The sequence below is a fragment of the Hippocampus bargibanti genome, linkage group LG03, assembly GCF_051943395.1.
Source record: "Hippocampus bargibanti isolate YZ-2025 linkage group LG03, ASM5194339v1, whole genome shotgun sequence".
In the NCBI taxonomy this organism is placed as follows: domain Eukaryota; kingdom Metazoa; phylum Chordata; class Actinopteri; order Syngnathiformes; family Syngnathidae; genus Hippocampus; species Hippocampus bargibanti.
In genome coordinates this window covers 19,061,691-19,075,724 of record NC_142736.1, presented here as the reverse complement: position 1 = coordinate 19,075,724, position 14,034 = coordinate 19,061,691, and the positions used below count along the sequence as shown (strand labels likewise).

At 42.4% G+C, this 14,034-nt stretch overlaps 3 protein-coding genes across 4 annotated transcripts in view; 2 read left to right on the top strand and 1 right to left on the bottom strand.

The window, feature by feature from the left end:
* Positions 1 to 4,122, top strand: part of ric3a (RIC3 acetylcholine receptor chaperone a) — a 53,187-nt gene extending 49,065 nt beyond the window's left edge. For both annotated transcript variants that reach the window (XM_088992412.1, XM_088992411.1), the window contains one exon: positions 2,187 to 4,122. In XM_088992412.1, coding sequence (XP_088848538.1) covers positions 2,187 to 2,971 — 785 coding nt within the window. In that variant the 3' untranslated portion in view covers positions 2,972 to 4,122. The remainder of the gene's footprint in view (positions 1 to 2,186) is intronic.
* A 1,244-nt stretch (positions 4,123 to 5,366) lies between these two features.
* tub (TUB bipartite transcription factor) overlaps positions 5,367 to 14,034 on the bottom strand; it is a 72,010-nt gene continuing 63,342 nt past the window's right edge. Inside the window, 6 exon segments of the mRNA XM_088992410.1 lie at positions 5,367 to 7,092; positions 8,557 to 8,728; positions 8,807 to 8,905; positions 9,769 to 9,812; positions 9,815 to 9,864; positions 13,835 to 13,947. Coding sequence (XP_088848536.1) covers positions 6,959 to 7,092; positions 8,557 to 8,728; positions 8,807 to 8,905; positions 9,769 to 9,812; positions 9,815 to 9,864; positions 13,835 to 13,947 — 612 coding nt within the window. The 3' untranslated portion in view covers positions 5,367 to 6,958.
* Positions 9,936 to 11,872, top strand: LOC148900583 (uncharacterized). The gene is made up of 2 exons (XM_088992916.1): positions 9,936 to 10,814; positions 10,890 to 11,872. The coding sequence occupies exons 1-2, from the start codon at positions 10,775 to 10,777 to the stop codon at positions 11,870 to 11,872; spliced, it is 1,023 nt and encodes a 340-aa protein (XP_088849042.1). The 5' UTR covers positions 9,936 to 10,774.

The following is a 14,034-nucleotide window of genomic DNA, read 5'->3' as shown; positions in this document are numbered from 1 at the left end:
GCTAAGCACTGGCTAGGGTCTGAACATTCAAAATCGGTGATAATTGTCCAAATACCGAGGGCAAAGGCGAACGCGAGCTGGCCGAGGCTCTGGCCCCACAGGCACGGCTGGTTCATCACGCTCTTCGAGGCGTCCCATCGGTGTTCTCTGATGTGTGGCAGGACGTTAGTAGTCTTTGCCTGAGAAGTCATTCGAGGGGGTCGGGGCCGCCACTCTCCTTAGGCGGCTGGCATGCCAACGGGACCCGTCAGCCAGACAGAAGGTGGTCGGTCCGAGTTGGGCGGTAATCTGGACTGGTGCTGTCCAGAATGAGTCCAATTTGTGAGAGCAGCACGGCCGGCGAATGAGGACCCAGTCCGACACAGTAAGTGTGCGTTGCTTCGTCCGGCGCTTCTCGTTGGGCCCTCTGCTGGCTGAGGAAGAGTAGGGCAGGCCGTCTGCTTGGTTGGAGCTTTCTCCACCGCCGTTGGCCTGGGGGTGAATTGTGGCACCCGCATTGTCAGAGATAGAAAAGCCGAGTGCACAAAACGGGATATTTGGAAGGTGAAGGGGGGGAGAGTCCTCGAGCCATAGCGCACTGTGAAGGTGGCAGTGCCCACCATACCAATCTTAGTTTGGCCATAGCCAAACAAGTCCTCAGCGTTGGCCTCGATCTGGAGATGAGGAAATAGCCGTCGAACTGTGGACACGTTCAACAGTGACCTGGAGGCTGCCGTGTCGAGCAGGAGTGGTAAGCTCACTCCATCCAGTTCCACTGTGCACCACTTGAATGGCTTGGCGCGCGAGCCCACGCAGTGGATGGTGGTTCGCCTCGGCTGGTCTGGTGAGCGGCGTGGCGGGTATGTTGACGTGGGAGCAGAGCGGCACATCCTGGCGAAGTGGTTCCTCCTTCCGCAGTGCTGGCATCTCTGTCCAATGGCTTTGCAAGTTGGCGCGCGTGTGGGGTGCCAGGCAGACCCACAGTTGGCACAAGGTCTGCGTGTGTTGGCCCGTTGATGTCTGACGACATTTATCTCGGTACGGTCGTAGGTGAAGGTGGGAGCAGAGCGGCACATCCTTGCGAAATGATTCATCTTCCCGCAGCGTTGGCATCGTTGTCCGGTGGCTCTGCAAGTGGGCGCACGTGTGGGATGCGAGGCTGACCCACAGTTGGCACAAGGCGTGCGTGCATCGGCCCCTTGACGTCTGGCCACATTTATCTCGGCACCGTCGTATGTAGCGGTGGAGTCGTAGGTGAAGGTGGCGTCTGGGAGTGGAGGGGTTGGAGCAACAATCTGTGCCAACGCGGGAGAGTGTGAAGGTGTGGGTGGGTTCACGAACCGAGCCGTTAATTGTGCTGCGTTCTCCAATTGAAACGCCATTTCCACAGCCTTCGATAGTGGGAGGTCGTCAGGGGACAATAACAGTTTCTCCCGTAGTTTGGGATCAATTGTGTGCTCGGCGAGTTGATCCCTAATCATTTCCTCCTCCAAGCGGCCGAATTTACAGAGGCCCGCTAAACACCGCAAGTCGGAAACGTAGTGGTGTACCGACTCGCCTGTTCGTTGCCGTCGTTGATGGAAGGCAATCCGCCGGACAATCACGCCCTGAGGTGGGGCGAAATGTCGGGCCAATAAAGTGACACAATCCCCGTATGTCTGCGCGGGTCCAAGAGCGCGAAAAATGCGCTGCCCCTCACTACCTAAACTGTGTATTAGCATAGCCGTTCGGCGTGCTTCGCTTGCCTTGTTTAGTCCGGTCGCCGTCAGAAACGTCGTAAACGAGTCATACCAACGGGACCACGGGACTGGTGGCTCACCGGGGAGCACGATGAACGAGGGGAGGGGTGCTGCGTGGAAGTCCATCTTCGTCGCCAATGTTATGTCCGGAGGAATGAGAGAGGAGAGTTGCTTAGTCAACGTGTTTATTGTGCCACCATCTTAGTCTACCTGCGGTCGTGACGTCACCGCTGCTTTTCGACCTGTCGCAACATTCTGTAGCAGTGTGACATATGCTACAGGAGCCCCTGTGGTTCGATCAAACCCAGGTTAAGAATAACCAGTGAAAAACACGATGGACTGACAGACTGAAGATCACAGTTTCGTTTACCTTGAAAGAAAACCATTGACTGCCAATAACACACAGGTGCTCAGACGGCTTCCTGTTCTTCCTTTTTTTCCTCAAATGTATTTTTATTCTTTTTCCAGGCTACCCGGAAGAGACCTACCCCGAGTACAACGATCCCGATTACAAATGTGAATTAGAGAGTGTGGCTTTGGAGGAGACCGTCGCCCAACCCACTGCTGAGGCCTTAGCAGAGCGAATGGAACAAGAGGAGGAAGAGGTTGGACCAAGGAAACTATCCACAGTTCAAGAGGAGGAGGAAGATGAGGATGGGGAAGATGTTGATGAAGATATGGAGGAAGAAGAAAAAGATGAAGAGGAGGAGGAGATAGCAGAAGAGGAGCAGGAGGAGGAACAGGAAAAAAATGGAGAGGAGGAGGACGAAGATGAGGAGGAGGAGGAAGAGGAAGCAGAAGCTGAGAAAAGACTTTTGCTGGATCCACTCACTTCCCAGGCAACTACGAATACACAGCGTGAGAGATTAGGTCTGCAAGTACACAATGACCTACAAGGTCAAAAAGGAGCGAGGAAGCATATTAGTTTTAATGACCAAAGCAATGTATTTCACTACCCAAAAGAAGATACCTATGAAGAGGAGGAGGAGGAAGAAGAAAATGAGAAGGAACATAATGTAGATGAAGATGATGGTACAGAGGAAGAGGAAGCTGATGAGGAAGATCCAGTGACAGAAGCGGAGAGACTTCAATTTAGTTGTACAGAATGTCCCAACCCTGAGGAGGAGGAAGCAGATGAGAGAGAAACAGAATATTTGTCAATGTTAGCTTTTGCAAAGAAAGACAGTCATGTTCACAGAGACTTTCCCAAAGACTTCAGTGGGCTGAGGATGAGAAACAGGAGGGAGATGTAAAGTATTTGCCCTTGTACACGTTCCGTGATTTGAATCAAATGTTTTTTTGGAAAGAACAGTCAGAATTATGCAATAACACACCCACCTTTTTTTTGGAAATCCACTTGAGAAAACAGATGTCTTTGAAACGCTTGCAACAAAGAAAATCAGTCTCCATCTAACATGGTTTTGTGCATCCTCTTCTTTCACACCAGCTACCTTCATGTCCTCTTTGACAACATCCATAAACCTTAGGTCTTCCTTTCGGTCTCCTGCCTGTCAGTTCCGGCTCAGCATTCTTCTCCCGATATACTGTATTCACTCCCTCTCCTCTGGACATGTCCATGTGTGGGTTATGTAAGAGGGAAAAAAATATGCTTGAAATAATTTTAGCTTAAAGGACAACCGACCTCTCTGGACAAGTTGCGTCCATAATTTGTAAAATGGCTTCAAATGACTTCAACTGGGCGTATTTTAATAAGATTCCACCGCATATAGCTATATTTTACGTTTTAAGACTCGCGCTGAACATTCAGGAAGTCTTGTTTTTGAGTTGGTGACGAGTCCTCACGTGACGTCAGAAAAGGACCGCCTCCTGACCGTAAAAAAAGACGCATTGTAGCATCTTTCCATCACGTCAATGTATTTTGCTGTACTGTTTTTTTTGAAAACCTTATTTTACATCCAAAGGCCGCCAGCAGAGGGAGTCCAAGCTCCATGGAAGAATTTATCAGCCTGTGGAAACGGGCTGATTCATTCCTCACAGTTCGTGGCCATTTTATTGCCTTTTTGGGTGAGACATTCCCCCCCGCCCGTTTGCCTCAAAATGACACGGAATAAATTCTTTAATCGATTGCAAACATGGATGCTTTCCTCTTCAGAACTATTTGAATCATATTCATAACTGGATGTGTAACAAGAAAGCATATTATCCGAATCTGAAGCCATTGTTTTTATTCTCCAGCAATGCAAGACATCTTGGTGTGACATCACGAACTGGGGGCGGGACTTTCTGAAAATGCCCAATTCGCAGCTCAATTTTTTTGCAGATTTTGGACACTTTAAGTCATTTTTATTGGTGTTTTGCATTTGAATAAAAATATCATACTGCGTGTTTTGGGTATTTTAGATGCTATAAAAGGTTTTTCTGATGTCAGTTAAAAAAACAAAAAGTGACGTCGGGTGCCCTTTAAAGGTTACTCAAAAGGTAGTTGGCCAAATTTACTTAAATTTTTACCTTTGAAATCGGGTGGACGGTTGACAACTTCCCTGGACGCGACCAAAGGAGGATTACATTTATCTATTTCAATCGCATTTGTCCTCAGAGAGGTCCTCCCACAGATGTATGTTATTGTATGGTTCAATTATTCCTCGTCCCAGGCATGGAGGGCCTCTGTCCTGCCTGTCTTCCATCTCCCCAGCTGCAACACACCTGATTCAGATGATCAGCTCACAGCCAGCTCATCAGCCAGCATCAGATGATGTTCATGAAAAGTTGCCTGCCCGGGCCATAAAGTTGCCTGCCCCATTTTTCACAACTTGAAACACAATAACATGACTAATCGCAAAAAAAAAAACAACATTGTTGCAAAGTATTATGGATTTGTTTTAATTAAGGTTTCTTCAGCCGTCATCTGTACAAATTTGAAGGTTTCGGACGTTTCACCTCCTATCCAAGAGGCTTCGTCAGCGAACTAAAGTCTGACTGGTCGTATCGGCCCTATTTATATATCCATAATGTCCAGGTATGGCGGCGCCGGACACAGCTATGATAGGACCCTACTCTCAGGTTGGGGGAGGCAGAGGACCCCTCCCTGTGGCCCCACTGATTGTTCCTACATTCCTGACTAACGACTGGCCTATTTGCCCCACTCCCACCGGTATCACCTCATCAGCATTACGAATGTTGCCTAACCTGTTTTGCATAAGCAGGCTATTGTATGAACGATCCAAATTGAACCTCACCCCAGCAGACCGGTTTAATGAAGGATTTTGTTGTTTTATAAGAATCGCTTCTTTTACCCCCCTTTTCAAACCATCTATGTTCTTTCTTTCTTTCTTAACCTCATTGTCGTCAAATGAGTGGTTGCTAGCTTTTAGGTGCAAATGTACTGCCGATTGAGGCCCACTTGTATTATCCCTGCGATGTTGATAGTCTTTTTTTGAGAATTTGTTGAGTCTCCCCAATGTACTGCTCTTTACAATTTTTATTCTTACAATGTATTGAATAAACTGCATTACTTTGTTTTTCATTTTGTAGCCTATCTTTTGGATGCACTAATTTTTGCCTTAACGTGTTTATAGGTTTGAAATAAATAGGAAAACTACTTACTCCTACTCCTCCTACTCCTACTTACTTAGCAAATCCCAATGATAATAAAGTAGTATCAATTGAGCACACAACCTTGAGTCAACATTTAGCACAAATATAAACATACTCAAGTTTTATTTGTTCACCTTTGTTGTCATTTTCCAAGAGTTTCTATATCATCACATTTGTCAGACATACATTATTCACTGTACATCACCAGCACTGAAAACAGAAAGTGAGAGAAGCATGGGTATCATGAATATGTACCAAAAAGCAGACTTCACAGCCAAGTATCAACCGTTTTGAAATAGAAATCCAAAATGTTGGAACACACCGAAGTACAAGAATAGCACATCTGATAAAATATTTTCCCATGATCCACAGTAACAATTGTGGCATCAGAGATTGTTCTTTGCCATCGTGATATGTACTTTTTTGATGATAAAGTACAAAAATGTTGTGAAAGTAAGCTCGCCCAGTAAGGCGCCGCTGCACTAAACTTCTCCATATAAACATACTACATTTTAGATAAGGAACATCAGAGCAGTAGAAAAATAGTCCAAAGACACAAATAGATGCAATATCCAAGTATTGAGGCTTTTTATATCCATGTCCTCAATAATATTTGCAGGGGACATCAGACATTGCACTAAGCACAATGTTAACATTTGAGGGAAAATAAGCTCTAACCAAGTCATCATGGAACTGATTCTTCTAATTGGGCTTCTCGTCATGTTTTCTGTTTTATTTCTTAAAATCAGATTTGGACCTGTCTACTGTATTATGACCACAACTGCAGATAAGGTTGGCACGAACAGCAAAGAGCTCACTTTACAGCCAAAGCGCCACACTGCAGTAGTGTTTAAAGGCACACAAACCGATTTACTGAAATCAAGTGCACTACTGGCTTGAAATTAAAGTGCACCATGATTCTATACATTCACATACGTGACCCAATGATATGATATTGTACGGGACACAGCAGTGTATTGTGCCTTTGCCGTGCTCAAGTCCATTCTTTTTATGTGGATGCTTTGTCTTTGATGTGCTTGCTGCACCGCAGTGCCAAAAGTATGCAACGAACAAAACATGTAATAAATACATAAATAACGAAATAAATAGCCTTTGACATGCGTGTGAATCTTGTAACTGTATAAGTATTCATGCTTGTGAATGTTTCTGTAATTATTTTTTTAAACTTGGTTAGTTTTTGTGACAGGTACATAAAATGTAGCCAACTTAGAAAAATTTACAAATATGCAATTATTAGTTACATGAGTTACAATGTTAAGCTGCTCTAGCTACTACATACAAAGAACGGTGCTTCGTTAGAATGCACACACTTCAACTTCAATATGTTTACAAAACCCATTGATTTCATTGTCTTAAACCTGGGTAGCTCTTTGTGCTTGATGCCCCCCCCCCTACCCAAACACGCACGCACACACACACACACACACACGCACACGCACACACACACACACACACACACACACACACACACACACACACACACACACACACACACACACACGCACACGCACACACACACACACACACACACACACACACACACACACACACACACACACACACATACATGGAAATGGTGATTTTGGAGTTTGAACCAGCCGCAGTGTTACATGAACAGCCCTTGAGACCATGCATGGAGTTGATGGCCTTATTTAGGCTGCTGTTTATTCGCAGGCTAACTTGCTGTCAAAGCTGGAGAGGGCAATGGCAAAAGCTTGAAGGGCACACATTGGATAGTTATAGTCCATGGTGAAGACATCCTCTGCCACACGGCCAAACTGCATCACAATATAGTCAGCTGAAATGATGAAGATAGGAAATCAGAAAGTGAAATCTTTGCAATTTCATGTGAGAGGCCCTGAGCCGCTCAAAGTCGTGAATGGAAATAATATGCTGTGAAGATGCCCATGTTCGATGTTCTTGTCCATCACAGGGGTCTTGTCTGTTTATCTTTTTATTCATGTATTTGTCTCTTTATGTTTAATTATTATTTATGTATGGATTTGTTTGTTTTTGTATTGATTTATGTCATTGTCTCTCTATTTATTTTTTTGTGCATTTATCTGTCTATTTATTTGTCTCCTTATGTGTAATTGTTTTTTTTTTTTTATTCCGGGTTGAGTGAACGCTGGTGCGTGTGGCTGCTGCTGTTCAACCACAGAAAAAAACGTATCCCATGACTGTAAAGTGACCTTGAAATGTATTATTATTATTATTATTATTATTTCAAGGAGCCTATGAGCACCAAGTCACCAGTGATGGGGCATTGTGACCTTCGAGACTTGTCAAATAACTGATCATGTCAAAATAGTGATCCAAACCTGTGTTTATTTGATTCCTAATTATTGTGAGAAACCATTGCCTGATCAGTATTTTCTTGACACCGTCACTTTATAATTGACTATCGCATCAATTATTCCATGTTAGTCCTATATTTCGACTCAGACATGTTTGTGTTACCCAATTTTTATGTTCAACTTAGCAAAGTTAGCAGATGTATTTTGATGTAATATACTTACACTATATCTCACTGTAAATGCCACTTTTGTGCCATAATCAGCCGTGTTGTCAATCAAGCGCTAAAGAGTAAGAATGCCACGAAGAAAAGGGAAACTGCCTAAAGGTGTGTTATTTGAAGTGCTTGTAATATAAGAGCAGAAAGATCTGTTATTCTTTTCACGTTTTGGAACCAAGTGACATATGTATTGTTTTGAAATGTGGTTGATAGGCGAATGATAAGTTGCTCGCTAGTACCATGAAGGAGTGAATTAATAATATAACATGTCATCCCATTACATATTTACTTTACCACACAATTGTTTAAAACTTCATTTTGGGGCTGGAATGGGTTATTTGCATTTTCTTTGATTTCAATTGGAAATATCTCGATTTATGAAAATTTCAAAATAGAAATGTGCTCACCAAAGCAATGAAGTTGGTAATTAGAGGTTTTATCATACGCATGTTTCCAAATGGTTTGACTTGATTAGAAGTATTTTTATTCAATTTTCTGTCTTCAATGTGGTGACCAATGTGTGTCATGGGGCGATGACCTTGCATCCTCTCTTGATCGGCCACCACTGTAAAGGGCACTCGTGTTCCTTTCCCGTTTGCGTCAGTTTGAAATTATAGAGTTCTGAATGTGAGACACGAGTTCAAATTTGACTTGAGTTACCCCAAAAAAATGGTTTGCAATCCTATTGTCTTTATTTCCCAAGTTTGACATGATCACTGATTAACTACTGAGGTACATGAAACTTACGGTCATTGTCGTGAATTATTTGGAAATTTTTGACAGAGGCCTGAGTGACTCTGCCGTGAAAGTTGAGCACATACGATTGTGTATCATCATTCCACACTGGAGTTTTGTTATGAAGTTCAATCACACTCTCTGTGTTCTTGTTCTGCCACCTTGCCAATAATGACTCATGGTCCTACAACAGAAAAAGAAAACAACAGTCAGTCATCGTAACGCTCTTCCCATATGCCCACGTGGCTACTGAAATACATACATTCCGTGGCCGAATCGACACTCTCTCATGGTCCATGTTCATTCCTGGGATGATAACACTCATTTTACGAGGTCCCTTGAATCCCAAGACATTGGTTTCCTAAGTTTAAAACATCAACATATTTAAGCCATCATTTTCATCCAAAACAGACGACAACACATCATCTATTATTAGTGTAAATTAAAAGTACTGTTTTGAAAGTACTGTAATATCTATTTCATGTTATTTATGGGGCTTTGGAGCATGAGTGTGGCATGGATAAAGTCAAATGTAGCCCCTTTGCTGGGCCAATAAATGTTTGAAAAACATTTCTGTCAATCATTCATTCAGTCATCCATCACGTTTTAAAACATGATGTTAACATAAACCCAACAGTCCCCTTATTTTGTCAGATAATTGAGATATATTATCCGTTTTATTGTCAGATAAAAGTTTTAATATGCATTATTATGCGTAACCACTATCCCTGAAAGGGTTAAAATCACACTGGGCCTCAACTCCCATAATGGCCAGACTGATGTTTGCCCATCTTGCTCCCTAGTATTGTCCTTCCACCATCAAATTTTGTCCTACACTGGTCTAAAATGGGGCTGCCGTGGCTAACGTGGCATCCTTAGTTTGTCAGCAAGCATGCAAAACTACCTCTTTTCTTAATGGACACCTGTCGGAGAGGTTGAAGAGCAACCTTTGAAGATTTTCATTCTCGCTGTATGAGTTACAATTGGGTGTTTCACTCACACCTTATAAAATATTGGTTTCATTTTCATTGGCATCATTCCTTGGCATTGCAAATTTCCCCGTTGTGGGATTATTAAAGGCTTTCTGATTCTGATCGCTGTGTTCTCTACTGAATGCCATCGTAATTGTTGAACCTATTCAAAAATAACACGTGATTTAAATGGAGCCTGAAACGAACTCACAGTTCCTTGGAAGGATAAAAAAATAAGACAAACGGAACTCACATAGCAAATGGCCGCGAGCTCTTGGCGCATATTGCTGTCTTCATCGGGTTCAAGCCACTGTCATACACGGTGAACTTGGTGCCCATGAGGTTTGACCTGCAATGCATTTCAAAAAGTATGTTCCTTACTGCTTTTTTTATAGCAAGGGACATAAATTTCTCAAGACCTTTGTGCTCCATCACTTCATTCAATGCTTGCACCATCTATAGCAGAGATGTTTATTCATATCCTTGGACAGTCATGCATAAAACAGTACAATATCACACAATAAATAAATTCATCATCATGATGATGACATTGCGTATGATGCAATAAAGTGCTTTATTCAAAGCATTTCAGATTGAATGGCTACAAAGAGGATTGTATATTTCTATGCACCGTTGGGGTGAAGTGTCTGTTGCCACGACTGAGGCTTTGACACGCAACTTTGAAAAGGGCAGAATGTGGAAATGCAAAATGGAATGAATGACCTTTCACCCAACTGATCTGGATAAGCATGATTGTGACTAGAATAGAATGCCGAACCCCCAGAAGTACTTCCACCTGCGGTTCCTGATGGCTTTGTAAATAGCTTTCTCCGTGACGAGGAAAGACCAGTTCCTCCAGCCTGAGGTAAGTTTATGATTATGCAACCCTTGTGCACAAAGCAGTTCTGTGATAGCATGAGAATCTTGTTCCAAATGAAATGTCATAATGTTTACATGAATGAAGGGAATGACATTACTTATGTGAGATCACAGTATATTGGGGGCGGAGCCAAATTCTTTGTCATTGCTGCAGTGCGAAAAACACCTTCCGAGGCATCAGTCACACTTATCTGACCTCAAATTCAAACATTTTGTTGTTGGTTATTCTCCAGAGAATGTAAACACGCGTCTCGCCATTTATGGTAACTCTTGGAAGCGTGACAATCATTTCAATCCTCAAATATGTTCGAGACAGCCAAAAGCTTTCTGCAAATGTATGAGTCAATTAGTGCTTGCAATTTTCTCGTTACTTTAGCCAAATGGATGGACAAGGGGATGGAGACCACAATGGTCCGAATCGTAAGTACCTGATGAGCATGATTTATATTTCCGTTTAGTATACATAGTCACCCACAGGCTTTAATTGTCTTCCAGGCCACCATATTCACGTCCCAACAGAAGATCAACCACCAAATGGAGACAACAATGACATGGAATTTATCTTCCTCTTGCATATCATCATAAATCATCATATGAGAGTCTTCAGACAAAACCAAATTGGCTTTGTCAATGAAAACATTGTAAATGTCCAAATTGGACATCACGCTGATCACATTAACCATATTATTGAAGAGAATGAAGATGAATCGGACAATGATTTTGCAGCTGAGGTTCAGATGGTGGTCAACCAGGAAGAGGAGGAGGAAGAAGAGGAAGAAGAACCTCAGCCAGGACCATCAAGAAAGCGATCTCGGGATGACGCTGAACAGCAAGAGGAAACAAAAACAAAGAAGCGTTCCAGGTGGTGGCACGAGTTTGACAACACTTCTGATAGTAGTGCGGATCTAGATAACGATGAAGAACCTCTACTTGGAATATTTGAGGGAAGGCCAACAGATCAAATGGATTCAGAAGATATTGAATGGCATCATAGTATTCATGAACTTGCTAAAAGCCCTCGTGGCCTGGCTGAGGAAGGAGAAGGGTCCAGAGAGAGCGAAAACCCCGGCATGCAAGAAGTAAAGAAGAATTCTTTCGCTGGAACTTCAGGAATGTACTTGAATGATAAGGGTGGACACCGGTTTAAGACAAAAGGCAAGAAATATTTCCAATGGTGGCACGGAGTTGAGGACAACAGCTCAGACAGCAGTAGTGACTTGGACGCTGAAGAAAATCCTCTGACATTCGTTTCTGAAACTAAGTCAAGAGACGACTTGGAGTCAGTCGAAGAAAACAGAGAGAACGATTTAAGATTGCAGGATGATGTCTCATCCATGCCTAATTGTGTGCATCAACTCACATGCAGCATGAAAGATACTGATCTCATTGGGGAGGGACACGCTTCCATGGAAGACATAAATTGCAGTGCTCAGGAGACAGAAGAGCATCATGGACCCGGACCATCAAAGATGAGTTGAGATTTTACATGAGTTTGTCACGATAGTTTGATGATAACAGATCAAATAGAAGCACTGACTTTGGCTTCCAAAAACTACAATAAAAATACAGTCTGTTTGACGGATATTGGAAAAGCTCAGATGATCCAGATGATGAAACATGCCAATGATTATGAAGTGACCATTTTGCTCAAAGCTCTCTGACAATAATCATACCCGAGAGGCATCCAGAGAGGGCAAAAAGGTTTGGGTGAGTGTGAAGCAATGGATGACCTGCTGCAGACAGAATGTTGGACAGAAAGAGGGAAGACAGAAAGACGACGAGGAGCTTCACTGCTTGATGTCAAGAGCATGATCAAGCATGGGTGGAACTTTGCCTGAGAGATGAGCTCACGCTGGGATCTGAATCATTTCAGGTTAAATGCAGCGAAGTTTTGGGCTGTGACTGACAATGTGGACAGTTGTGTTCAGGTCTTGACTTGTATCGATTGTGGATCCGTTCTTTGCATGTCATTTAGCTGTGCAGAAATGTAATCAATAGAAAACTCTTACTCACATATTTTGTGTAATTTTAAATATCCCATATTTTCCGGACTATAAAGTGCACCGGATTATCAGGTGCAACTTCAATGTTTTTTGGGGGTGACCAAAGCTAATAATTGCTGCTTCAATGCAATTTCAGCCAGACTTCTGCAAAATCATACTTGACCATCCAAGCATAAAATTCCAGTGTTCCATAGTTGCACATCAATCTTGGGTAAGTTTAGCAATTTCCATGGCTTCTCCACTTTCCCCCAACATCCCTTCATGAAAACTGTGCATGTCAGAGTTGTAGCACATTCAACACCACAGAGGCAGCGATTACTGACTGAGGAGCGAATCAGCATGCCAGTCAAAGCTTATTACTTTGCAAGTGGTGTAGCATCAGTCCCTACTTGGTTCATGATTGCCTTAACTACTTCCCTGCATGGGTAGTAACGCAATCGCATTGCATCTCATGCGCATGTGTCTATCCCAGCATAACTCTTCACGATCCACTCCACCAATCAGAAAAAGTAAAAAATAGTGAATATTTGCCCTTTAATGTTCTTTAATGAGGTAAAAAGGCTAGTTTAGCCTCACAACGTTTGTGCGAAACTGCTTATTTTGACCAAATACTGATACTCCATATGGGCAGCTATTAAAACAGAAGACTGATGTGTGAAGACATGAAGGGATTTCAAAATTATATGAATAATGAAATGACTGTGTGAAAGTCTCTTTGGGACACTACTGTGTTGGTGCAGCCCTAGAGACGAAATTTGGCATCATGACAGCAATGATTGTGGAAAATACATATTGCTGGCAGAAAATGTCTGCTGACAAATGTAATATTTTTTTTCAGAAAACTGTTGTATTCGACTTTCCACATATGTGGTGGAATTTATTATTTTATTACTGACCAAATTCAAGTTTTGAAAATGGTTTATGCTCTTTGACGATGCTTGAATAAACATGCAATTTGTCATCTCCAGAAAAGTGCACATTTTGCACATGGATTTTACCTGATGTCAGCCATATGGATGTTGAGAAAATATTAATTGTATGCTTAAAAAAACAAAAAAGTGTCTACAAGGCTTTAATACATCATGGCGATTGCAGTGACGTCATGGTGGGATCGCTTCTGGGTTTTTGTTTTTTTAATTGAATCATATACAGAGCAGTGAATGAAAAATGTACATATGCTTTTCAAATGCTAGATTATTTTTGTATAAAAATAATGTGACCAAGATAAATCATGTCCAGTTTTATTTTTTATTTTTTTACACAATGAATATGTAGAAATTAAATCTGAGTGGGAGTAGAAATATCAAGTGAGCAAAACAACAACACAACATTGCTGGTCATTGGTACCTCCATTTTCTAAGGCATCAATTCCAATTATAGCCCAAATCATGTTGCTGCGTCACAACCATTCTAGACTGCACGTATATGGTGCCTTACCTCAGTTTACCAATGAAGCTTTCTCCACCTCGGGACAGATCGGTGGGGTCAATGGAGATGAGGTAATTGGAGGTTTTACTCTTTTTTCTCTTCCTGCCTGCTAACAGAAACACCTGGTGCAAAGCAACAGTACAGTTAGTAATTGTAACATGCTTATTTATATCAATCATTTTCACAACACGTTCACACTGCACAGTCCA